Here is a 27,099-nt window from a genome sequence, read left to right as displayed (position 1 = left end):
TCAATATTCATAATATCGCGTGTGTTTTTCTCTACTATTCTACTTCTTGAAAATACCCCCGTCTCTAGCCGCTTTTATTTCCTAGACGAATAAGTCGAGGAGAATTATGAGCGGAGGCTTTTTGCGAAATTTTATGCTTCTAAAGCCTCAGGATAATTTTCCGCATTTGTCTGTAAAAAATAAAGGGGAATAAAACCCGGGAACAAAAGTCACGCGACGTTGAGAGAATGTCGCGGCTTCGGATGAGTCAACTCGCAAAATCGACGGGGAGAAAGGGTTTTTTTTTCTACTGTCAATATGAATAAATGACGAGGCAATTGAAAAATCGGTTTTGTATTATTGCGGATACCTTCGTACTTCCATTTTCCTTCGGCTTCAAGAATCAGCTGTTTACGGCCATTGAATCATTGCTCCAACGATTGCTGCGTAATTATAGGCGAAATGAACCGAGATAATTCAGGGAATGGGAAACGATCACGCCCTGAAGACATTGAGGACAACGATAATTCGAACGGTAAATCTTTTTCCAAGATCCATTAATTTTCGCACTTTCATGACTTTGTTCCCATTCCCTCGATCCGTTTTTCCCTCGTTAGCAGTTAAAATCAAGAAGGAGATCGAGGATGACGCTGGGATTCCCAGTATTTCCGGGATTTTCGATGCTATCGAGTTCAAGGATCACCTCGGGGAAGAGGTGCCCTTCGAGCAATTGGCAACACCTGGATCCCGTGGTATTTTTATTCAATAATTCCGGCCAACTTTCCATGAGAAGTTTCTCTTCATGATTTAGGCTTTTTTCAGATGTGAAATTACTTCTGAGGTTCGTCAGCACAATTCCCACGGAAATGCAGAGACTCATTGAGAAAATTCGCGATATTAAGAATATTCTTGAGGTCAGAATGACCTGTCCCACTGCCATCACAACTGGAAAGAATTTTATCAACAAATATACGACTGATTTACCTTTGAAAACTCTTCAAGGGTTCGAGGCCTTTGATGACAAGCTCAAGACTCATGACGAATATCTAAATGATTTCGTCAGGATATTTATTCATCGGGTATTTATTTATTATAGTATCCAGTCCAGTTCTATTGAAATTCTCTTCAAAATGTTATTTGTTTTTGTTTTCTAATCGCCATTAAGTGTCAAAGTTATTAGAGATTCGTTACGACCGAAAAATGCAACTTCATTCGATCAATCTACAGAGTATTGTCCATTGACCATTTCAGCTATTTCATTCACTGAATTCCCCCCACTCTTGCACCTCCTCATAGTAACGAAATTCCTGAGAAGGTTATGTACATGTCATGTTCTATATAAACCCTCCGAGGGGGAAAATACCTTTATACATCACAGAAGAATGTGTTACTAATCGTATGCAGTATCTGGACCTCCTGTACAATAAACAAGAATGCAAGTTCAATGGAAAATTTCAATATTTGTTGGAGGATTCTCCCTATGACAACATTGGCCACTTCACACTCAGGTTAGTCCAGAAGACTAGAAACTACCAGGTCTTCCAGTTGATTAGACTCTTAAACTAAGTTCCCTGATTTATTATCGATAATATATTTTTTTTAATTCCTGAAACAATAGTTCATCCATTGATTCATTAATCTACTGGAGAAATAATAAACACAACGTATTGAACGGATATTGACTCCTTATCTTTTTCATTCAATGTTTACATGTCAAACTTCCCTTCCCCCTTTTTAACAGTATTATTTTTTCTTGTGAAGGACAATTTATTAACTTCGACAATCTCCACTTTGCTCCAATGCTTATTATCTTATATGCCACTCAGACTATTAGCATCAACAGCCCCGGAATCATGGAACCACTGGTTGACACGTGAGTGTCTCCTCCTCCGACATCGTCTGAATCATTTATTACCGCGACAACTCCACAGATTATTCCGAAATATTCAGCGACGTTCAAAGAATTATGATCGTCATGAAACATCATGCATCAGGCTATCATTAATAACACTGTCAGCGCATTTTCTGCGTCCCGATGTATTCAGGCACATCATCTCCAATGAGCACACAACAGCCTGTGATTTATTCACTTTCAAAGGTGATTTGAATTATCCTTTACCTTTGTGGCAATTTTTCGATGAGTTTTTCTGTATCGGATAAATAAGAAAAAATTACCCTTTTATAAATGAAATATCTCCACCGCAAAATGTTTTGCAGTTATGTTTACTGCGGTGCCTGATCTAGTCAAAGCAAGAAAATTGCCCCTCGAAAGGGGCCAGTGCATCGTCAACTGCTCAACATGGAAAATAGTCCTGGAGTCATTATTTCATCGGCTAATCCAGCTCGAATACAATATTCATAAGTCTGATATGCAAAACGCCGTGAAATTGGATCCACGACTGCAGCTGATGAGCCAAAGACTGATAAAGTCAATATTGACACCGAAAATCGAATCGACGGCAAACATAACAGCCTCGTGCATCGACGACGAGGCGAGAAAATTTCCTCCTTGCATGAGACACTTGCACTTGGTTCTCAGGCAAAAGCATCGACTTAGTCATCACGCACGCTTCTATTACAGTCTATTTTTGAAAGACTGTGGTATGAATTTGGAGAATTCCATAATCTACTGGAGAGATGAGTATTCTAAGCCGCATATTTGCCAGAGTGGCTGCACTCACAAGTGGCAGGAGAATGAGAAAAAATTTATTTACAGTATTAGACATCTGTATGGACTGGAAGGGGCAAGAGCTGATTATGCCTCACCGAATTGCCAGACGATACTCGTGAGTTCTTAGGGTTCACTTCATTTTCTTATGAATTTTGAGAGCTTAACTTGTCAATAATTCAACTGATAATTTTTTTTTTTCAGAGTGCTGATCCTGGCCCGAGGTATGAAGGAGGTTGCCCCTTTAAAATTTTAGATATTGAACAGTTGAAGGGGGTTTTTAACTCTTGTCTGATTGACGAAGATATCCAAGAGGAATTAATTAGATTGAAGGGCATAAATATAGGGGCCGCCTGTGGATTATTTCTGAAGGTGACTAATGACGATAAGAATGATATTGTTATTCAAAGTCCCGTAGAATATTATACCCATGTTAAAAATCATGTATGAAAAAAACTGCTTTATTGTTATTTCACATTGTTGTTATTATAAGTTTTGAATAAATAATTAATTTATCCATTTCTGTGCGAATTTTTCTAAACCCTCTTTCACTACCTCGTGAGTTACTCCGTCTTTAACCAGAATTGACAAGACTCCAGCTTCTGTTAAATCACGAATGTTTCGGGGCTCGTCGTCGAAAAATATCATGTCCTCGAAGTTGATGCCGGAGGCATTGCGAATCCTCAAAACAAAAAAGAGATGGATTTTTCTATTTTTCTCAACTATAAAAAAAATGATCTTACTTGTTGAAGTGAGTCAGTTTGCAGCCAGGATATATTTCCTTATATTTGAAGTACTTCTCCCACCGGAATAACTTTAACAGCTGGAAGGCGCCCCTTATCTCCGAGGTGCGGGATGCTACTCCGAGCTCATATCCTTCATCGTATAATTTTTTCAGGACATCAGGCACCTGTTCATAATGACGAATTGTTTGCCCGTTGGCATCGACAATCACATTATTCTTCCTGCATCAAAATTTATTGCAAATACGTATTTTCTAGTAAATTCTCTTCCTTTTTCTTGCATTATGGATTAGCTTTGTACATAAACAATTATTCTGGTACCTTACCAGAACCCCGTTACCTTTTCTTGAATGGAGGGGTGACATGAGTGTCGACCCAAAAGGGCCACAAAGTATAATCTGCAAAATAAAAAAATTTCAAATATTGAATTAATGTCTCTGACTTTAATTAAACTAATTCTACGGTTATAATATGAACATGTAATCATTGATTGATCTATTTCCTAACCTAAATCAAATACTAATAACTTGGGTTTGCTCTCCGTCATTTTTCAATTTCTTTACTTGAGACTGGTGGCAGCTATCGACGATCGTAAACAACAACAATGGTGTGTTAACTTTCACATTAGTTTCTTATACCGGAATGATCGGAAGACAATTCGATAGACTATTCTCGTGTTCATATCCGACGCGCGATGATCGCGTGAAATCGGTCTTTTCCGGCGGAGAACGCCAAAGATGGCGGCGCCTAGATGGCGGTACACCGGCGGAAAATTTGTAACGACGCGATGTTTTGGCTGTTGATCCAAAAGTTCTGAAAACAATGGAAGTTAGGACGTTATGGCACCTCCTGCCCCGTGGTCTAATTGCAGTGGATTGTTGTGAAGTGCTGTTACGACTTGGAATGTTTACATCAGTTCAGTGAAAAGCAAACCATAGTGATCAGTGTGTACCGGTTCTCCGGGACATTCTTGCAGGTTCCAGAGCTGATTAGATCGTGACATTTTGCAGTAAAAGTAAGTGCCTTTGTTGTCTCCTAACCCAATACCATTATGCAATAGCAGGTAATGAGAGGAAAGAAAAAACGAAAAATGGATTCCTCCAAAAATTTGCGGAACTGCAAACAATGTTGATCATCATACAAATGTTCGTCAGTCACTCGAGAAACAAAATAGCAGTTAAAACAAAACTTTTATTAAAAACAATCGGATAATATGCGACAAATACATTGCACGACAGATCAGAGTAAATGTATATGTGCTTATATATCACTCGTTGAAGAAGAATTTCTCACCAATACACTTCTATTCGTTGTTTCCAATAATAATGGCTTTCCCCACTCCAATATAATTTCCATTCTACATTCATATTCACTTAGAATCAGCGTATCTCTAAATTTTCATATCCCTTTTTTTTCTCATCATCTGCATTGATCCCGGCTATTACGCATAGAGTATATACAAATATTTCATAACAATGATACATATGTATTTGATGTAACGCAACCATTACACAGCGGCCTATTGTACAATTAAAAATTATTCATTACGTGTGAATGATATAATCGAGTCTTTGACATTCGGAGCAAAGAGTTAATCTGTTCCTCATTGGTTAAATTAAATTACAGCCTAGTTATTGCGAACATTTAAAATGATATAGTACACCCTATCACGAGTTAGTGGTGATTCGTCGGATTTTGGCATTTATAGATAATTATTTTTCTCCTCTGAATAACACAGCTACTAGATATGTAAAATCAATTTCCTTCATCATCCTAATTATGTCAAACTTAACTTCATTCACTTTTTTATTTGTTCAGTACGATATTTCCCGAGAGAGCAAGGGTATTTTGTTTATATTCTCCCAGGGGAGCAGAGACGGGACAAAAATTATATTAGAGGTATTGAATAGAAAAAAAATACATGAGGATCACTCGAAGTTCCTCAAGTCCCGTCTTAAAATACCCCTCTTCACTCAGGACGTTTCGATTAACTTTTGGTAATCTATTTCTTTAATCACTAAACATCGGTGCAATAATTATTCATTCAACAGATTTCATTCGCAATGCATTCTACATTATTAAGTAAAAATGCATCAATTATCTCAGATATTTAGTTCCCTCATTTGAAACCGTCCAACTGATTGTTCAATTCGCGATTTTATCGAACGTTTATATTTCGTTATTTCGTTATTCGTTCATTAGTTCAACAAGTAGGTGCATAACCGAGATTTTTTCTCTGGAGGAAAAGTGTTATTTCACGAAATGTTGGCCGTGAATTTTCGTCCCTACGCCAACACTCGAGCATCAGATCGTAAATGTCTTTGCTCGATGTCGTTGGTTTCGGCAAATACTCGAATAATAATTTAATCTCGTGATCATTACTGGTGAGAGTGCTGCATCGCGAGGTGTCTTGATGATGCTGTTGAAGATTGTCAATGACTTCTTCGTCAGTCAAATGCTCGTAAGGCACGTGACGACCCAAATTCAAGATCTCCCAGAGGGTCACAGCGAATGCCCAGACGTCACTTTTTGTCGTGTATTTTCGCTGGAAAGGGATATTGTCAATTTAGTCGTGTGCTATCCATTCCACTTACTTTTTTATTAATTATCTTACTAGGAAGACACACTCCCAAGCCATCCATCGAATAGGAAGTAGAGCGCCATCACTGACTTTGTAATAATCACTAGCGTAGAGCTCATTGTCGGTTCCAAAGTCTGATATTTTTATGTGATAAGCCTTGCCCACCAAGCAATTTCTACAAATAAATAAAGACCATAAACTCCACATGTGATAAATAATCACCAGAAATCGACCAAAATTCTCCGTCGAATTCGAGGGTACAACCACAATAATGAATTACGGATATCGCCTACCTCGTAGCCAAATCACGATGTACAAAATTTAAATTCTCGAGGTATCTCATTCCCGATGCAATTTGTGCAGCCATGTAAATGAGACAATTAAAACTCAACGTCTTAACGACAATGGGCATTGGATGAGCATCCTCAACAGTGATATGAGTTTTCAAAAATTGACAGAGATCCCCGTGCTCAAGATACTCCATTACAACGCAATAAGGCTCCTCACGACAACAGACCCCAAGTACCCTAGCAATATTAACATCCTCTAGTGCAGCGAGTATTCGAACATCTCGCTGAAAGTCCAATCTGCCGAGGATAAACGAGTGAATAATTGATAATTACGAAGTGAATGAGACTACACTGGACTCACTTTTCTTTTTCGCTCGCTTCAGGGAGTAAAAATTTAACAGCTACGAGCCTTTTTCCCAGGGTAGTAATGCTCGTACCATAATCCGGAATTCCCTCAGCCTCAGCCACGTATATCTGAAATTTTACAATTCAATTAACATACAAGGTGCACTTTCAAGTGAAAAGGAAAAAAAAAATTATTGATTTTAATAATTGAATATCCAATTTCAAACTGCACCGTTCCAAATGCACCCTCAGCCAGTTTGGAGAGCATACGGAGTCGATGTCGAGAGAACAGGGGCACCGTTGACTGCTCCAGTCGTCTCTTAAGAGCCGTGAGAACCTCCTGCTGGGTCGGTGACTGGAACACCGATCCAATAAACAAAATAGAATAAAAAACAGTGGAAAAAGTCAATGAATAAAAATTACCTTTTTATCGTCCAGCCGACTATTCCGGGAGGAGCCTTTTGAAAATATACTCTCTTGGTCGCTGCCACTACTGGAAATTGAACTCGAGACAATTTCATGGGTGGTGTAGGCACCTGACTCACAATTTAAAAGTGGAATTTTTGTACTGTTCATCTCGGGCACTGGAAATCGATTTGTTTTGTTGGATAAATTTTTTATAATATTGCCAATACTATAAATATAAATTTATCGTCAGGAAAAAACCGTAGCCTTCTGATTGGCGAATAATTAAAAGAGCTCACCTGCAGTATAAGTAACAGCATTCGTCGCCATGTTATTAAGCATCATATCCTTCATCTCCATAATAATAGTACTGTAACTATAATAGGGCGCGTATTTAAGTGCCTGATAGGGCTCCTGATAATCATCTAATTTAACAATATCGACGTTTCGATTGTCAAGCTCGTGAGCCAGTGTGGGAACAGTTCCAGTGGGATATCTGTAAAAAAAATGGAAAAATCCCACATTAACAAAACCAAACAGAGGAGGGAAAAAAATAATAAACACGCCCTTGGAGTGGTCCAAGCTGTGTAAACATCCCTCACCTCTCATCATCTTCAAGTGTATATGGTATAAGTGCAGCGCCTTTTTCCACTGTAGCGCATGTTGAACCAAGGTGGGATGGCACTTTAACAGCCATTGGACTGGCAAAACATTTGCGCTGACGATGACGAGATACTATGAAAAATATTGCAACTGCCAGTAGGAGAATTACCGCTGTTAGAACACCAATTACAACGGCCATGTATGTGGGATCATCCTGCTTAGCGGTAAACACCGGAGCTTCATTCTGAGCCCCTCCGGTCTTACTGTTGGGGATGACGTCACTCGTGAATGATCCCTCGGTCGTCAAGAACTCCTCGGGGGTGAAATTTCCGTGAGCAATGTCTTTAAAAAGATAGTGAGATAGTGAGTCGATAAAGAGTGAAATTTTCCATCGCTGGGTACATTAGATTTCGACCGTCGCGGATGATTTTTTAAAGAAAATAATGAATATGAATACTATCAGTTAGACATGCGCGTCATTAAATATTCCCTGGGATATTCTAATGATGCGACCGGGTCAATAAAATGACACGGGGTAAATGATCGGTCATAGTTACGGAATCCTCTGGAAAAATTCCGGGATTTTAGGGAAAATTTATAAATTGATGGACATCAGGAATTTGGTAATGATTATTTATCTTCGTTCGTATTTGCTGATCATTGTCACTCAAAGGGTTGAATCGCGAGGCGTTTTGATGATGTTCCGGAAGATTGCCGATGACTTAATCATCAGTCAAGTGCTCTTGAGGCACGCGACGACCCAAATTCAGGATCTGCCGCAGGTTCACTCGGTGTATTTTCATTCGATTAAAAAATTGAATAGTTCAGTTAAGGGAGAGTAATCGGTGGGTGATAGCGGTAGGGTGAGATGAGTATCTTGAGAATGAACAGAAAACAGAGATTCACTGGGTCACTCGAATTCTAGGGAAATCGTCGATCGATGGAGATATAAATAGACCGTTTTTTTTTCTCGTCGGCCTTTTGAAACAGAAAATGTTGATTTATCCTTCAGAAAATTTGCGTTCGGCCGATTCTCGGGAGAATCACGGGCATTAAAAATATTGAGAGTCCTGATGGAATTGAGGATTTTTACGGGCTTCCTTGTTAGTCCATATATCATTTATGATTCACTCCCCCTGTCCCTTGGGGGTAATTCAATTTTTTTTTCAAAGGCATAAAAAGCCTCGCTATTCGTCGTAATTTTCTGGTCGTTATCGTGGATGTCACTGGGTAATTACTTATGAGATAGTATCTTTTCTCACCGGAATCGAATATTATTTCACTCAGCATGATCCATTTTGATGAAAAGTAAAGTTGTAATTTAACGAATTTTCCAACTCGGTGATGTAGCTTTATCGTTATATTCCGTGACGTCTCGAATATTTTATCCTCCATGTAGTTGTATATTATGGGCTCACCCATGAAGAATGTCCCTCCAATGCTGAAAGACACTTCGACCTGCGAGAATACCTGGAATAGTCATACCATAAAAACTCGACGAACTTCAATACTCTTTATATTTTTTACGAGAGAAAAAAAAAATCAACAGTCCAAAATATGATTAAACAATCATTTTTAATCATTTTATTTTTTTTCACTCCCAATTTGCAAAAGTTACGGTACCGTAATTTTAATGGAACACTTCTCACCGTGTCCCCCCCCCTCAGAATAATCAATCTAATTGATTCCCATGCAATTTGAATAAATAATAATCACGTTTAATCATAAAATTTATACAAAGCTACTCATTACCTGGACATCTCTGCTGAACTGATTATTGCAGTACAAATGAACAGCGGCAAATTCTTGAATTCTATCGAATTCAAATTTAATCTCAATGGGCTGATTGCCTCTGGTATCGTTCCTCCAGGCAACCCATCCTCGGCTCCTAGCGGTGTCGTAATATCCCATTTTGAAATTATCAGGTCCAATTTTTCCATCAACTAATTGTCCCAAACCGTGTCTCAACTCTCCGTCCCAGTAGCCGTCGTAAGTGGCGTCAAAAAATTCCCATTCATTTCCTCTCTTGTCCCCTTGAGGCATCGAATAAGCAACAATTCCATCTGCATTAGATAGCAAACAAAGTGGAACGATCAATCACGCTGGGATCGTGGTGGAAAAATATCATTGTTGCGAGGGTATTTAAATTATGGGATATTAATGACTGAAAGGGGAGGCCTTACCGTGCCAATAGCACCCATAAATTTCCACCCGCATGCATACGGTACGTCTATGATTACTGTACGGCAGGAAGCGTATCTTGCTCGCCCACAACGGTGGATCCAAATCGTGTTTTGTCTCCAAGTATGTGTTAGTATTGCCCTTCATGATCTGATAAATTGAAATTCAGTGTCCTTTCATTTTCCACATAATTTATTTGTATGGTAAACAATTATTTTCTTATTGTCGAAGACTTGAGGTTTTCGTGATTTTAGAAAATTATAATGCGGAAATTTTTTTATTGAAAAATTAATAGCGAGGGGCCTGAGCCATTAACTTATTTCACTTCCTCGTTATAAAACCAAATCTGATGGAATTTTATGTCTCAATAACTGTGTTAGACGGTTTATTTGAATTTTACTATTGCTAGTATCTATTCTTCGCGATAAATTTATTCTGGAACAGTCGCCATCCTCCCTTCACCCGGGCTATTAAAAAATTCAACAGCATCAGCGCTGTTATCATTTTCCCCTATCCATTAGCGTCGAATCAATCAAAAAAAAAGTAGAAATGACAATTCATTTTCCACTCTCGTGTTTAAAAAAAATATTATCACTCCGAAAATAGTAGACAAAATGACTCTGACAAACCAGAGATCGTTAAAAGGGTCGCCGGTATAAATTAAAAGTAATAAGCGAATGGAAAGTCAAATGAAGGAGGGGGAGGGGGGAGGGGGTGGTGAGGGGCTGTATGAGTGATTGATGTGGTTGAAAGGATTTTCGTGAAATTTGATAAGGCATTTTACCTCATTCCCTTTGATGTCACGATAACGGACCCATTTACCAAGACGTGGCCTCCAATACTCCAGCAAGTAACCCTCTGTATACTCAACCCCCACCCCATTACCAAAACGTCCTTGAGTATTTGTACCAGTGATCATGTGAACCGAATGCAAATCGATTTCAAGCCACTCGCGTGGTTCACTCGTTGCTTCGACTTTTGGGCACCATGCGCCACCATTATCTTCGGTCCTGAGTCTGTTTGTAATTAAAAATCCATTAATCATCGTTATTTCCCGCTGATGGAACTCTTAATTCGCTTCGATTATCATTAATTCCCCTTTACAATAACATTTACCTTGCCTGACGCGGACCGACACTTCCACTGTCGTAACTCGAGCTTGCGGTAATATCTTCGTCCGGAATAGCTCCAGATTCCATGCCAAGTGGTGCGATACATTGCGCTGCAATAAATCACAATAAAAATCACTGGAATCGTCTCCCCCCCTCGCCCCCTGCCCGCCCCTTAATGGCGAAAAAATATAATGAAAAATAAATAAATAGAACAATCACTCACATAGATCAACGCCGTCGGTAATCGTGACAATTCCCAGTAGAAATAAAAAAATCCCCATTACCCTCATCATAGCACCAAAAAACGGGCCCAAACCCACTCGTCCAACAAAGCCCTACACATCTACAAAAACAAATACAACATCAGTACAGTTTCCGTCAAATCCCGCGTCTTTACCATTCAATATTCACAAACTCAACACAAATGGAAATCAATAAATTCGCTCCATTAAACTGTTTTCTCATCCCTTTAAAAATACAGTCTCCCATATTTTAAAATCGATACCGAGTTTTTCGCGCAACCCTTCGAGCCTCTAATATCACTTATTTATAAACGAATTCAGTAGTAATTTCCTTGCACCCTCAGCCCCGTGAAAATTGACTGATCGAACTGTCGTCCCATTGCGACAGGTCAGTGTGAATAAAATCTCTCGTAAATCTCACGTACAACAGCTAATGTGGAGTATCATTGGAACTTTCTATTATCACAGTAACGGAATTAATAGAATCGATTAAATTTTGTGGGGTAGTTGCATACCCCACGCGTCCCCGCGACAAACTGAGGTATCGGATCCAGTAGCGCCATTCCAACGTCAACCAACCCCCGTCTTCGCTTCTTTCCTCCCTCTCTCACCTATTACCCCCAGGAGGTGGGAGGGTACATGCATAATCCTTTGAGGGAAAGCTTCACGCACGCCACCATGACCTGCGTGGCGACACGATGTACTCGGCCACCCCCACACCCCAACTCACCTTGAGCTGGTGGATTTTTTTTTTTACCCATTGTTTACCTTTTAGGCATTTTACTCCTTTAATCGCCATTTCCCCGGCCTTTATCTGTCGCATCTGGGGGCTTGTCGGGTTCACCATTTTTTTTTTTATAAAATCCATTTCTGTCGGCTTTGTTGCGGGTATGGGTACTGAATTAAATTATCCATAAATAAATAACTCTTTGTGATAGTCAATATATAATTTATGGTACATTTATATACAGGCGGTTTTCAGTTTTCGTCGCTCGGGTATACATAAATTACATTCGTAGTTTTTTTTTATTTTTCATTTTGTCTTGTTATTTTGTTTATGTACATGAAATAAATAACGAGGGTTTCTTTTCATCGATTATCAGACACTGACTGCCCCGTCGATAAAAAATAAGAGAATAATTAATACAGTGGGTACTGAGCCATTGACTTGTTTCTCTTTCTCGTTATAAAACTAAAATTTATGGTATTTATCATTCGGTAAGAAAATTGGGTAGAAAAGGGGGTTTATTAATTAGGGGAAATAATTCATTCATTCGTCGATTAAATACTCCTAGGGGGCTCTTATCGTGTATAGTTTGAGGATTTTCTTTTTTTTTCTTTTTGAGGGAAAATTAAATGATACTGTATCAATTGTAATTGTTGTTTCATCATTGGATATTATGGTTAATGCACGTTGTAAAAAATTCTCAGATCTTTCAGTGGTTTTACATCGGTTATCATCAACGGGTTTTTTTTTTCGTCTACCCTTAAACGTGAGAAAGCAAAAGCAGGCTCTAATTTTGTAAAATTTACATAGAACGACATTAAGATCGCATCGAACATATTTCTCCCTTGTCTCTCAGCAAAAAGCGATTACGAACTGACGACTAAAAGCAACGTTATTGAATTTTGCGTAATTTACATGTCCAACTATCGAAACGAAAGTATTTTTTTACAGTAAAAAGCAGTCACTAGAAATGAAAGATTACAGAAATTTTGTGCGTCTTTCGCTTGATATTAAATTGCAAATAATTGCTTTATTTTTTTTTTTTTGCTTCAGCGCAGTGCAATGTGTTCTATTAGTCGTGATAAAATAATTCTGAAACAGGTACAATTTTACACTTAACCAGAGTCTTCGTTAATTCAATATTCTACTATAAACTCGTTTTCATTCAATATCGAGAATATTTGTAAAAAATTTTACGAATAAAATTTTCTATGATCGTCCAGTACGCATTATTCTCCTTTAAATAGATAAAAATTGACAGACATACCGATCATTTTTATCTGAATTCTCGATATTCAACTTGATAACTGAGGGATACAAAATTATGTGGTGAAAATTGTTAAAATCTTTACTGGAATTACACGTATCATCCTAATGATTATAATAATTCTCTCAACAATCCCTCAAATGCAACTGAAAAAGCGTTTTCATTGAATTCTCAAATATTTTAATTCTCGATCGAAAAATGATATTTTCTTTACGACAGAGTGAAATCTAAAATTCAATTATCGTTGGATAGTTTTTTTAAATCTTCGAGTGACTCGCAAAGGTGCCAACAATGCTCCAATGAAATCGAGTACAATGATTTATTCACGTGCATCTAGGAGAAATTCGTTTTTTTTTTCTTGTTGTCCATCAGTTGTGAATTTTCATCGCTTCATTTTTCCATCATTTATTCTTGACAACTTTAACACTAGCATTATTACGTTTTTGTTTCATCCATTTTTTCCCTTTTTCTATATCACATTTGTAATCGGGTTTAAATACATGATATTTATTGTTGGTTTATCCCTGTATTGTCAAGTCTCATAAAAATTATGTTTCCCTCATATTTTTAATCCTTTTTTTTTCATAATTTTTCGAAATCCCATTCGTTCTGCTTTTTTTACTCGTTGCGTTGAAGGCGATGTCGGTCTAGAAATAGAATTATAGATAACAAAAAAATTTTCACTATATTTTGTTCATCATCATTCACACTTGACTAATATTCTCTACTATTGGTCATTAAACTAGTTTAACTTTTTTTCCACTTTGTTTATAAATATGCTTTTTTTTTCATCTCTAATTGGAGAAAAATTGATAAAGACATCATACAGTAAGTGCTTATTTGGTTCCGGGAGCACAAAAGGTATATAATATATATGTATATAGCGAAACGCAAATGGTCACTTGCAAATAGTAATTTTTTTTTCAGTCTTATAGCAGTGGCAGTAGATCTGCGCCGTTCTATATTCGTTAGTTTTTTTGTCCCATTAATCGTATTTTCGATAAAAATTTAATTTTCGTTGTGCGACGAAATATTTCCATTATGCTTTCAAACTGACAACTACGTTATAATTTCTTTGTGAATGCATCCGGGGATCACAAGTACAATGAAACGTGGAAATTTTCGGGTGGAAAAATTGAAGAGGAAAACCTCACGAACTCTCAAAATTTCTATTGGTTTTTCCTGCAGAATTTTTTGACGATCTCTAATGAAAGGTCAATAGCCTTTATATCTACCTTCTACTTATATCATTTTCTTCCTTGAAAATGATTTGACTTGTATAATTTTTTCAATGAAAACAAAAATTTAAAAATACAAAAAGAATTAACTAAAAGGGAGATAAAAACATACATACCCATGCATGCATACATGTACTCAGACATACAGGCGCCACCTAACAATCGCATATTTAGCTTCTCAAAAGGATATTTAGCACCCCCATCACAAAAAGTTGAAAGCTTCATTTTAAACGAGTAGAAAGCTTCCATGTGACAGCAAAAAAAAAACCAATAGAATTTTCTAGAGAAAATGTTCTATTTGTCCATCCCATTTTTCCCCATACAATGGAATTGTCCCATGGACAAGCCACAGAATATAAGTATCAATGAGGGTATTCAAATGACATTCACCTTTCCCCCTGAAAATGTAAAAAGTCGAAGAAACCAGGAACATGTGTATAACAAAACAAAAAATGCCCTTATTATGCGTATCTGGTGTGCGTGTGCTCCCGACGTTTACTTCCTCTTCTCTCGCGCTCGTTGATAAGCTGAGGACTAGGAGGACTTGAATACGTTGCATTGTTTGGCCCACGAGTGGGTGGAATACTCATTGGCGGTGGTGGCGGTGGAAAAAAACTCTGCAAACACGCCTGTTCACACAAACCGAGAAATTAGAAAACTCATTTCTTCCATATTTTCTTATTCATGTGATAATTAAAAATTTAAATAACTGAATAATTTGAAATTCGTGATTTCATCTTACCTTAGCACTACCCCTCGACGAAGACTTTGAAAATACACTCTCGTGCTCACTGCTTGTGCTTGGTACTGGCATTGGTACAGCGTAGTCATAAGTGGGATCTGTTGAGGAAGAGTAAATAAAAACAAATATTCAGGGAATATTGTCGAGGGGAGCAACGGATGGAGATAATGAGAGAAATTTTGAATGAGTTGAATGACCAGCAAACCGTGAAACTTATTTGATTACCTGAAGGGAACAATAACAATTCTACTCCATAGAGTCACGTCTGCAAGTTCCTATTTTTTAATTTCTCAGGGGATTGTTTAATTTACTTTTCAAAGGGATTTAGCTCAAAAATTCATGGAAATAAAATTCGTCGGGTTTTTATTCTTTAAAAAATCCCTGATTGGATAGTTATTCCGGTACAATAAACACCAATAGACCTGGGTTTACTCATTTAAAGACTAGAGTCTGGACGATGTCCCATAATTACCTGAACATTCAATATTATCATGTAAATCCTTATTGTCAATGACAACTGTACTGTATCCATAGTAAGCAGTCTGTGGGGATTCCCGGTACTTATTTTCGTGAAATGGCTCCTGGTATTCGTCCAACCTGACATCTCCCAGTAGACGATCATTGAGATCTCGTGGTAAGGTGGCAAATTTAGCACCGGTGTACCGATCCTCATACTCCTCCACCCTGTAAGTCATTAGGGTACCGTCTTTTTCCATAGTCGTACCGTAAGTCGACTCAGGGGAAAGATGTTGATGGTTAGCGGGTATTGTTTCCTTGGGATCCAGGGCTGTTGCAAAATTATTTTTTCTCGCTCTGTGCCTCGAGACAATGTAGAATATAGCAACAGCGAGGAGTAAAATTACCGCTGTTAGAACACCAATTATCACTGCCATGTAAGTTGGATCGTCCTGTTTAGCTGTGGACACTGGTATCTCGGGCTGATGAAATATGTCCTTTGAAAGGGTACTTTGATTCTTGATTCTCGGGGTTTCTGTGGTTGGGGGACTCTCTGGTGTGAAATTACCGTGGGCAATGTCCGAGTCAAATGTAATTTCACTTATTAACAACCACTTCGATGCAAAGGTGAATCGTAATTTGATGAATCTACCGATACGATGGTGAAGTTTTACGGAAATGTTACGGGGTGTATCGAATATTCGATCCTCCATGTATGCGTAGATTATTGGATCACCGTTGTAGTATTTACCACCGATACTGAAGAGTATGTCGACTTGGGAGAATACCTGGATGAATTTATCTGGGCGTTAATTAATTTTCCTGGAAACGGGTGGAGGGAAATTTTTGAGGTGCGCTTGGGTGATTGTATTGATTATAATGGTGGAATTAGCTGTGGTGAAATTTTGATGAGGATATTCCGATGGCCAGACGCTTTTCAGTAATTGAAAGCCGATAATTCACTAGTGACTAGAGGCGATTTATTCCAACGATATTTTCTTTGCTGTTATTTTATTATTGTTAGGATAAATTCTAGTCAGTTCTTGCAGTTCTTTGAATTTATAATTCAGCAATTTTGACGAGAATTTTACAAGTTTTTTTGGACGTGAATTTTCTGTTTGGTGAATATCGTAGAGGAACAAAGGGGGATGGAAACGATTTGAATAATTTATGCATAAGAATTTCAAAAGAACTGAATTCTCGACGTGACAGAAGATAAGCGTTCGTGTCCAGAGAAATGTCAGAGATAAGAAAAAAATTAGCAGACACGTTCGCCAGAAAATGGAATTTCATCTGGAAAATTTTTAACAATAAATAATGTGAAAGTGGCAGTACCTGGACGTCCTTAGTAAACTGATTATTACAGAATATGTGAACAGCTGAGAATTCTCGAACTTTGTCAAACTCAAATTTGATGTCGAAGGGATGTCCCAGTCTGGTGTCATTCTTCCATCCTATCCACCCCTGTCCACGATCATAGCCGTAATAACTCATTTTGAAATCATCGGGTCCTGTACGACCGTCTGTCAACTGTCCAAGACCACGCCTGAGTTCACCGTCCCAGTAGCCATCGTACGAGGCATCAAAGAATTCCCAGTTGCCGCGCTTATCGCCCTGTGGCATCGAGTACGATACAACACCGTCGTTCCATAAGCAACCGTATAATTCCACACGCATGCAAACTGTTCTACGGTGATAGCTGTATGGTAAAAATCGAATTTTACTGGCCCAAATTGGCGGCTCTAGCTCGTGCTTGGACTCTAGATATGTGTTCGTATTGCCTTTTATCACCTGTAAAATTAATGATTATTCTGAGGTGTTGAACGGGGGTAGAGACATCTTAGTGAATTTTTTATCATGGGAGATTGACTTTCTGTCACAGTTGGGGAATACGAAATAAATAGCAGGACGACCTCAACTTGTTTTAAGTCAATTTTTATCCATCAATTTTCAACCCAAAAATACTCGATCTTAAAGTAGTGAACAGAATTAGTGGAGTCATATTTTTTGGGTTCATGAAAAGTTCAAGATTTATTTATATCTTCATTATGAGGGAAGATTATCATCTAATGTTTGGTCGCATGAAAGTAGAAAATGAATTGATGACAAATCTCCCTTTCGAGTGTTGAATTAATTTTTCACTTGAAAAATTTGAGTAAAAAACATGGAGAGAAAAATATCGTGACGATATATCAGTCCAAGTTTTCAGGTCACCATAACAATAGTTATATCGTATCACTTATTAAGGTGATTTGTTCGTTCCACCGAAGAATTTCGAGATTGTACCGTGTTTTCCAGATATTGGAAGCGATTTTATCAGTTTCCGCATCAAGATTTTTCATCATTGAGTGAGTGGGCTTATTTTCAATGGAGAAAAAAAATCTTGATTACAGCTGATGTTTGTCGGCGTGAATGTGGAACGTAAATTGATGGGTTCGAAAATCTACATTTCACGTGTTGAACGTGGGGGAAGACACTCAATTGAATTAGTATTTGGGGGAGTTTGACTTTCGCTCTCACAATCTCTAATGTTGTAGCATTTATTAAGGTGACCCCTTTGGTACAAGATTAAGAATTTGGAGATTGTCGTGTTTTTCAGATATTTGGAAATATTTTATCGATTCGGTAATCAAGTTTCTTCGTAGCCCGTTGATTGAACCTATTCTCGATGGAAAAATATATAATTTCAACGGGTGAATACGGAAAATTCGAAGGCTTCTTGACGTCTTGATTTTGAGAGAAGATTATTCCCATAATCTTCTCTCAGAATCATGTTCGTTGGAATGAATATAGAAAAAAAATTAATGAAAACCCAGAAATTATTATGCGTCCGGTTTTTGGGACCATCGCTCTCCGCAGGGGGCCATTAAAAAATATGTAAAAACACCGACAGAAGGATTGATTTATTGTTGTAGAGGTTTGCTAACTGGTAAAGAACGACTGAATTCAACGTAATTAAATGAATTTTTATTTCTTATTAATAAATGACTCAATTAACCGGGGGAGGGGGAGCTAAGTCTATTGAAGTGATTAATTTTCATTTAGGAGATATTTTGTCTTTGATTTTTCGAAATCATTTTTACAATAATATTAATGCACGTAATTTTTTCTCGCTGATCTTCTCTTGTGGCGCCTCATTGTCTTTTTTTACCAAAAAACAACGCTTCAAAACCTATTTATTACTGCAACCAGTAAGTCAATCATGTTCAACATTTTTATCCAGTTGAGATGAGAAAATGGTTATGTGTGAAGTACGTTATAGAAAAAAAATATGGGCGTACTCCACTTAATGGGCGGAGGAAGCATAAATCTTTCAGACAGGTTTTGTAGAATGGGGTTTCTAGTTTGAATCATATAATTTGGATTTCCGACTGGTCACGGCTACAACAAATAGACGATCGATTATCGCCCGATTTCAGTGGATCAACCTCTTATAAAATTGAATTTTCATGTGGCAATAGTATTTTTTTTTTTACTTCCCCCAGACCTTATCAAAATTTACGATGTGTTGCCAGCAAGTTTTTACGACTCTCACGGATGAGTTATTTATCTAGAGATTAGTGGATCTGGAAATTGTCCTATTGACCAGTGGGCCTCGATGATAATCAATGTAGACCGCAGTAATTTCTCCAATGTTTCAGAAAATTTTTCAATTACGAAGTGGAGCACAATTTATGGTGGGTGGTATTTTATGATAGTGATTATGATATTCACTATCAGAGGAGTTAGCCAGATTTTGCCCCTAGATGTTCCAAAAACTTTTATAGACTCATCATCTGTCCGATGTGTGCACGTTATGAATAGAAACATTCATCCAAAATTTTATCTTGTTTTCGAACAGTTTTGGGTTCTGTGAGCGTAATTAATAGAATTCTTGAAATGAAAAGGGCCATTGAAGAAACTACTAAACTAGTTTTCTCTCAGTGATAGCCTCCCTCGAAGTTTCACGTACAAGAAGCTTGAAAGTTAAGGGTCTGGTACTTTTCGTCACAGAAGTAATCGTTCGAAAAAAAAAAAACTTTAGACAAAGTATTGAGCGTCTAATCGCTTCACTTTTCATTTCAAAAAGTGACTAATAAAATCAGGATAAAAATTAGGGAGATAGTAATTGGTTAATTGTAAATGTTGGACAACTGAAATTGTTTAGAGAAAGAAAAAATTACCTCTTCGCCTCTGGTGTTTCTGTAGCGCACCCACTTTCCCAGTTTTGGCCTCCAGTACTCAAGTACATAAGCCTCAGCAAATTCGACCCCCTGGCCATTACCAAAACGTCCCTGTGTACCCGTTCCAGTAATCACATGCACCGTGTGTAAATCAATCTCAAGCCACTCATGTGGCTCAGTCGTAATCTCTTGTTTTGGACACCATGCACCGCCATTCCTCTCTTGCTTAAGTCTAAACAAATGAAAGAGGATGGATTATTTACACATGTCGTAGGCCCCTCGGCTCTTGAAACTCAACGTTTATTTCTTATTGATAAGATTGTGGAATTTACGGTGATAATTCATTCGACTTTATCCGTTGAATATTGAATGCACACTGAGGAAAAAAAAAATGACCCAATAACGAGACTAATTTCTTCAGTGAAATGTGTCATCATTTGGGTACGAAGTTTGACACGAGAAATTTTCCTTCAATTCAGTAAAATATATTTTCTTATCATCTCAAAAACAATTTATTGATAATTCAATTCAATCGTGAGTGAAAAAAAAATTATTCGAATTGTTCTGCAATGATTAAAAAATATTGAAAATTATGTTATGATTATTTATCCACGTGGAAAATTTCTCATTCAGTTCCGGTCAATTTTTATAAATTTTTGTCGGTTTTAATTTCAAGAATTCATCATTGTGAACGTCGGCCTAAAAAGCGCTGACTTTATCAATCACAATTTAAGACATATTCACATTTTATGACCGCAACTCCCATTTAACCCAATGTTAAATTATTTCCTTGGCCTTCATCATTTTTCACGTTATCAGAGGTTTTTTTAATTGCATTTAATATCCCCCTGAATTGAGGACAAAATAATTTCGCAACAATTGGTGTAATTTTTTTCGTTGACTTTTGCAATTCCTGTACTATGGCATTTTGCTAGCATTCGATATTTTTCAATCCCCAGTAAATAACTAGTCAACAGTCCATGAAATTTCCATTTTTTGTCCATGTACCAATTATTTTATCGATATTCCCCCTTTTTTCAGTCCCTCACGACTATATACTTCGATTACTCCATAAAAAAAAAATTATTTATTGATACATACCTGCCGTGCTGTGGTCCAACATTTCCGCTGTCAAAGCTCGAGCTCGCTGTTATATCTGCATCAGGTATAATTCCCGCTTCCATACCCAGCGGTGCGATGCATTGTGCTGCAGGAAATAGAGGAAAAAAAAACCCACGAATTGATATAAAAAATTCATGATGGAGACAAAGTCGGTGTAGCGCCAAGTACACTCCACCGACATTTAAAAGTCATGGAAAAAGTGATAATTGCAATATTTCTAACAACGTACATATGTCTATGGCACTTCCACCGGGCGGATAGAGTATCAGCTGGTACAGGAGAAACGACACCCAGGGATAATTCATTACGACAGCTTTGGAGAAATAAATGTCGCACCAGATTTTTTTCTCAACTCTATTTACTTCCCTTTTTTTTTTCTTTCTCTTCTCTCGCCGGCCTTTCTACTTTACGATCCTTTCGTTCTCATCGCAAGCATGTGTCGAAGAACATTACGAAAGAATCTGTAACATAAAAAAAATATGTTTTTCCCAGAGTCAATTAACGTTTTAATGGATTTTAAAATGAGTGAATGAAGTATTGAAGGAAAGAGGAATTGTAAATAAGTGAAGGGATTTTGGTTTTTTCGCCTGTTTCTTTGTCTCCACCAACTTGTTCCTTTGACCGGTTGTTGGAGAGTAAAAAAATGAGTACGATGATGGGACAAAGAGCGACATTCACGCTAGCAGCCATTACGCATCATTACCGAGATTACGATCAGTTGGGTAGAGAAGTGAACGAAATTGAAAGAGTAGAAAGAGTATGAAAGTCTGTGGGAGCTGGTGAGGGACGTCAACCGGGGCGTGGATACACGTGTATATACAAGTGCTTGGGTGTTAGTGCCCCGTTGGGGTTCGTACCCACTCTCACTCGAGGAGAAGATGTTATATACGGTAAGCCAAAAAGGGCTGGTATAATGGAGTACTCAAGTAACAGTTTATTTTCTTGGGTGCGTATTTTCCTTTTAAAACTTAGGGGATACTAGGATTTTTACGTTATCGAAGGATTACTAATGTCCTCCCCCACACTGGGACAATCGGTGATATTTTGCCGTTGTCCCCCTTTGATAAGCAATTTGTGGACATATTCGTGAGTCACATACCGCTTTATCTCATGACAAAATCCCTGAGCATTACACCATAAGCGTCGAAAATGTGAGAATTCGAACGAACAAATTACTGACTATTTTTTTTGCGGTGAAATGTTGCTGTACTTTTGCAGTGACATGTCATAACTGGCTTTTGAGCCCCGCACGATTTTGCTATAATTTTATTATTAGTTAAAGCACCATTAGAACATACAAAGATTTTTTTTTTAAATTAGAGTATCGCAAAATTTTCTCCATTCTTTCCCCGATTTTCTCCCGCCCATAAACAAGTGTCTTTTAAAAGACACTTGTGTGTCCTTTAAAAAACTCGCTGACTTTTTAATATCTCCGTTAATCACCCGTGAATTTAATACACCGAGTGAATTCTTTTCGTTAAATAAAGACATAAACAGGTTTCAGCTTTCTTTCTTGATCTTTAATTAACCTCCGAGTGAGCCGATCGCCCGGAAATCTCATTAATACCTTTTTTTTTTTTTCTCTCAATTCTTCAGTAATTCAACGTCCCACCTCCCCTCCTGCAAATGGGCCTCCAATAAATTCCCCCAAAACGTCATTTCGCCTAATAATAATAATAACCAAAATCCGCATGGATTACAATACCGAAAAGACCACCTGGTGCGCTCTGGGCATTTACGATATCCACGTTGGCTTGTTTCCGTTGTTTCTGTTGAACATAACATGGGATATAGGAGGTGGAGTCGTTGGCTCAGTGTCGACTCCAGGGGGAGTTGGTGGTGCAGAGGTATGAGGGGGATTTACAGGGTACTACACATCCTCTTCCCCGTACCCATCATCCCAGTGTCTCCATCACTCTCTATCTCTCTCTCCCTTGCTCCACTGGGGGTAACATCGGGCTTCTGCGAGACACCGAGACTAAAGCCCACCCCAGCATCAATAGTAATGCCTCGTCGCAAGGCACATAAACCGCAGAAATGTAAATACCAGTGTGGCCAATCAGTCTGATTGCTCCCATTCGGTCCCTGATGCCCACGAGGTCCGTTCTAGCATCTCCATCCTCTTCGTCATTCATTTCGCACTCAGAATGACGATCCTTGTACCACGGAATTCACTCGTATCCCTCACTCCAAAGCACTAATGAATCCCACCATTGTTCGTTAGAAAGAAAAAAAAAAGAAAGAGGATAGGAGAAATAAAAGTAAAATGTCGAAGCACTTCGGCTGAATTATGACTCCCTCCATCATTCTCATTGTTTAGTGAATGATTTTCCCCCTCCTTCCTCTCTCTCACCCCGGGGAGTGGGGAGAGAAAAAAATATTCACGTCCCTTTTAATTTGATTTATTAAACGTGTCAGCCATTAAGTCAACTGACACACAGCATCCTCCACCAATTAACGAAAAATATTTCAACGCACATTAAAATGTGCAACCGACTGCAGGTGCATTTATTTCTGCGTATTTCTCTCAATTTTCGTTTCGTTCACCATCTGTTCATTCTCGTTTCAAAAACGCCAAAACGTCGGTCCGAGAGACTGACGTTGTAACACCACTAGAGGGTTAAAGACGGCTTGCCGCGTGCCCGCCGACAATTTAGTTTTGCCGTTTTCTTCGGAGCATTGGAGTTTGCAAAGAGGGAAATGGTATATTTATTTTGCTCCTTTACCACCACCACTTTCCGGCACAACAAACGAGATAGAGGGTTTAGGGGGGTTTATATTTAGATTAGTCCTCGTCACTCTTCTCATTGCTCATGTCCGCCCACACCATATGAAACAACCCATCCAACCCCCTTTACCCAACCCCCACAGTTTTAAAATCACCATCGTCTCTCTGAAGTATCCACTTTTTAACTTCCTCTTTCTTGTTTTTCTTCTGCATATATATTTTTTTTAATTATTTACATTCGTGTGGTTTACAGTCCCGGAAGGATTTTTTTTTTCTTTTTCACCACCAGTCCTGGGTCTGTTTTACATCCCTCGAAAATAATAAACACACAAATGGATGAGATACGGGACTTCTTTGGGTGTTTTTTCTTCCAACTAAAATGATATATAGGTGTATCAGCATAATCCAATATCGTTTGTTAGCCCTTAGCCTCGTGTATCAGCTATGTAGGTATATAAATGTGCGGGGGTGTGGGTTTGGCACCGAGAGTAGCCGTCGGACCCCAGTTGCTACGCTCTCTCGTTGTGTATGTATTTTTATTACGTCTACAGGGAAATCTAGCCCTCTCGTATGTGCATATATACCATCTGGTAGCCAAAGCCGAGTTGTTTCGGTTTGCCTCGTAAATCGAGGTGATATTAAGCATACGGGATTCAAGCCCCCACGTATGTGTCCAATCTATCCTCGAATTAAATTGTATTCCATATAGATTCCATTATCCTTTTTCGTTGCCAATGGCAGCTTTGTAATCGCTCGTTTTTTACGATACTCTAATTTTATCCGGAGAGAAACGGGCAATTGCACTTGTGCAAAATTTGGCAAAAGAGAAATTTTATAGAAATATTCAACTGGTGGCGAGAGAATATTTAGAGAATTTTTTTATTTATTTTTCCAGAATGATATATTCCACATGATGAGTCACTAATATTCACATTCCCCTCTTCCACATATTCGCAAATAAATTTGATGCTTTCTTTATCGGTTGCATTTGCAAACTTCTTTGCCGTGAAAGATCGTGTGCAAAAATACCCCCCGAAATCGCCAATAATTTTAATCTAGTCGTATGCATATGTGAATTCTCCGGGAATTTTTGCAGAGTCAAAACAGAAATAGAAAGATCGTCCTCAATATTTCCCGACAATTGAAAATAATTGGGGCCAGATCCCATTGTTTCCAATCGGATAAGTCCCTTACAAGACATTTAACATTTCCCGAAATTCATCTCCCCCCTCACCAAACAGCTGACGGCCCATCCATATTTCTTTAATAAAAAATCCTCTTTATATTTTCCCCCACCCCATTAGAAAAATATTCTCCATCGTCTGTGTGTTTTCGTTCAGGTACATAAACACTCTGGTCGCCTAGATCAAGACCACCCAAAAATAATAAGGAAACATTTTTTTTTTATTCCAACCGAGGGTCTAAGTCTAACGCAACGAGGGGGAGTCAGCCCAAAGGGCATTTATTGAAAGGAAGTCTTCGACTTGACGAGTGACTCACTACACCCGATTCCCCGATATCTACCGTGTACAGCTTGATAATGTGGCTACCTCGTGTACAAACCAACACCTACCGGATGTAGCGTAGCAATCGTTTGTCGGATATGTTAACTCTCCGTCGTTGCTGTTTTTTTTCCCTTCCCCCCTCTCCCTCCCACAACCACCTTCCCTCTTTTTTTAATCATTATTATTATTCCCTTTGTCTCGGGTTATCTCATCCACTGCTTTCACGAACTTCTTTTTTACCTCGTGCTCAGGGTAACCCTTTCATTCCTCTCCCGCAAGTCATACGCGGATGAAAACGATACGTGTGTGCATTATATCGGCGGTGTCGCGATCTCTCATTCTCTCTTTGTCACCGGGTCTGTCCTGTGTTAAACTTTTTTATTCCATTCTCTTCCCTCCCCTCCCCTCCCCCCTTCTCCCCTAGGTGCCCATAGATTTCATCAACACATCCGCACGCAGGTCTCGGGGCACGTGAGTCGCATACAGTTGAAAATGTGCACGGTTGATGGATAGGGGCATGGCGAAATTTAATTTATCATCTTGTATGCGAATGAGACACCCCTCCCCTCCGCCCTTGTTACGTTTTTTTTTTTTATTTATCATCGAGCAAGATTAAATATGAACAGCGGACGGTTTTCATGGGGTTATTCTTCACCCTCCAGAGTCAGCTGAAATATTGCTCGATTGAAATACCGGTGTGTGCGCTTGCGCCTGCTCTCTTGGCTTATTAATTTTTATTATCTCATACACAACGTATGTATTTGTCGTTATTAGTGGAGTATAGCTACCCGAGTGCTGAGCAGTCTATGCATATTCCATAAGCACTCTAGGATCAATTTTACCTCTCTCTCTCTCACGGGGTTGTAAATATTAAATTAGCCATTATGACATTGTGAAATCTCCGCATCTGTATTCGATTTTAATCGCAAAATCTGGTGATCGATACGTGCGAGATTTTTTGATGTTGATAGCTGTGTGCGGGGGTGCAATTATTGGATTTTTTTTCTCCCCCCCCCAGTGGAGGTTTTCCTTTGTCAGATTTAGGCAGACGTATAATTTGAGGGAAACGGAGGGTGGGTAGATTGTCTATACATATATCGGTATTCAATACTGACCCAATGTTCGGAACAACCCCGCGCCTCTGGGGCTCAAGTCATCAACCTGGCACACGCGATATCGACCTGTTAGCAAAGGCAGCCAGTATCAAGTCGATATTAGAAGGAAGGCTGGCTGCTGCCAAGCTGTATTACCTCCACATCCCGGTTTTTCACCTTCTCCCTTTTCTCTATTTATTTTACCCACTCTTTTTACTCTTTTCATAGCTCTAACCGTAGGATCTTCCAAGTCGTCGGGGGGAGGCAAACGGCGAGGGGCGAGGAGGGAGGGGGGCAGGGGGATTAAGTTAAAAAGGCCTATGGCCACTTTGCATTCGTAATGATCTCATATCTCGTACATGTTTTATGGATATCAATCATGTGACACCTTGTTATTTTATTCCACTGAAATGAAAATGGGAATTGGATCAATGAGGGGTAAAGGGGGAAAGTCAGTTGAATTAAAAACATTGAAATGATTTTTGAATTGTTTTTTCTACCTTCTCACTGGTGAATTTTCATCTTCGATAATCCACATGACAGCGTCATTGCAATCCGTCAAACAGAAACACCTGTTTTGCAGAATAAAAAATAAACTATCCCTCAAAAAAAAAAAATCACAGTCACAATTTCGTCACTTATGGGACATGAATTCACAAAATTTTCCCTAAAAACCAGGTCCAAAATTCCAGTGACAATTTTCTCAACATCTCAAACATCTCATCACTGATAATTTCACGAGTATTTCCAAATAATCACTCGGTAACCGGTGAATCTTTTATCAAAATCACTGAACAAAGTCGTCAAAAAGAAAGGAAAAAAAAAATGTCACCAGTTGACACTTTATATCAGTCTGTCGTGACCGCGGCGCGGCACAAACTGACAGGCATAGTGAATTCGGAGTATGG

At 38.5% G+C, this 27,099-nt stretch overlaps 4 protein-coding genes and 1 pseudogene across 6 annotated transcripts in view; 3 read left to right on the top strand and 2 right to left on the bottom strand.

The window, feature by feature from the left end:
• Positions 1–176: 176 nt before the first annotated feature.
• LOC135167410 (uncharacterized) lies at positions 177–1,352 on the top strand. Its single transcript, XM_064130573.1, has 3 exons — positions 177–731; positions 802–1,058; positions 1,231–1,352. Exons 1-3 carry the CDS (start codon positions 464–466, stop codon positions 1,273–1,275), a joined length of 570 nt encoding a protein of 189 aa, XP_063986643.1. The 5' UTR covers positions 177–463; the 3' UTR covers positions 1,276–1,352.
• LOC135167400 (uncharacterized) lies at positions 1,100–3,164 on the top strand. 2 transcript variants are annotated; one of them, XM_064130560.1, is made up of 4 exons: positions 1,100–1,487; positions 1,806–2,077; positions 2,197–2,765; positions 2,852–3,164. In XM_064130560.1, the coding sequence occupies exons 1-4, from the start codon at positions 1,309–1,311 to the stop codon at positions 3,095–3,097; spliced, it is 1,266 nt and encodes a 421-aa protein (XP_063986630.1). In that variant the 5' UTR covers positions 1,100–1,308; the 3' UTR covers positions 3,098–3,164. The 2 variants fall into 2 exon arrangements, with proteins under 2 accessions (XP_063986630.1, XP_063986632.1); XM_064130562.1 differs by having other exon boundaries at positions 1,363–1,487; positions 1,741–2,077.
• On the bottom strand, positions 3,155–3,937 carry LOC135167117 (magnesium-dependent phosphatase 1-like). Its single transcript, XM_064129964.1, has 4 exons — positions 3,898–3,937; positions 3,731–3,788; positions 3,391–3,612; positions 3,155–3,329 (listed from the first exon to the last, which is right to left on the bottom strand). Exons 1-4 carry the CDS (start codon positions 3,935–3,937, stop codon positions 3,155–3,157), a joined length of 495 nt encoding a protein of 164 aa, XP_063986034.1.
• LOC135167116 (uncharacterized) lies at positions 3,730–27,099 on the bottom strand (annotated as a pseudogene).
• Positions 4,264–27,099, top strand: part of LOC135167395 (43 kDa receptor-associated protein of the synapse homolog) — a 124,342-nt gene continuing 101,506 nt past the window's right edge. Inside the window, exon 1 of one of the 2 annotated variants that reach the window (XM_064130551.1) lies at positions 4,264–4,405. The gene's annotated coding sequence lies outside the window, so the exon portion shown is untranslated. The remainder of the gene's footprint in view (positions 4,406–27,099) is intronic. The other variant, XM_064130552.1, reaches the window with a different exon arrangement.

Source organism: Diachasmimorpha longicaudata, chromosome 11 (assembly GCF_034640455.1).
Source record: "Diachasmimorpha longicaudata isolate KC_UGA_2023 chromosome 11, iyDiaLong2, whole genome shotgun sequence".
Classification (NCBI taxonomy): domain Eukaryota; kingdom Metazoa; phylum Arthropoda; class Insecta; order Hymenoptera; family Braconidae; genus Diachasmimorpha; species Diachasmimorpha longicaudata.
The sequence above is the reverse complement of the archived record's forward strand: the minus strand, read 5'-3'. Positions and strand labels throughout refer to the sequence as shown.

Bases quoted from the DNA above. Each gene is read 5' to 3' on its own strand.
- LOC135167410 (XM_064130573.1), top strand. From the start codon at position 464: ATGGGAAACGATCACGCCCTGAAGACATTGAGGACAACGATAATTCGA. The intron at 732-801 runs GTATTTTTATTC...GGCTTTTTTCAG, and splicing joins GGCAACACCTGGATCCCGTG to ATGTGAAATTACTTCTGAGG. The intron at 1,059-1,230 runs GTATTTATTTAT...TGACCATTTCAG, and splicing joins TCAGGATATTTATTCATCGG to CTATTTCATTCACTGAATTC.
- LOC135167400 (XM_064130560.1), top strand. From the start codon at position 1,309: ATGTTCTATATAAACCCTCCGAGGGGGAAAATACCTTTATACATCACA. The intron at 1,488-1,805 runs GTTAGTCCAGAA...TATGCCACTCAG, and splicing joins ATTGGCCACTTCACACTCAG to ACTATTAGCATCAACAGCCC. The intron at 2,766-2,851 runs GTGAGTTCTTAG...TTTTTTTTTCAG, and splicing joins CGAATTGCCAGACGATACTC to AGTGCTGATCCTGGCCCGAG.
- LOC135167117 (XM_064129964.1), bottom strand. From the start codon at position 3,937: ATGACGGAGAGCAAACCCAAGTTATTAGTATTTGATTTAG. The intron at 3,613-3,730 runs GTAACGGGGTTC...ATTTTGATGCAG, and splicing joins ACCCCTCCATTCAAGAAAAG to GAAGAATAATGTGATTGTCG. The intron at 3,330-3,390 runs GTAAGATCATTT...TTTTGTTTTGAG, and splicing joins AAACTGACTCACTTCAACAA to GATTCGCAATGCCTCCGGCA.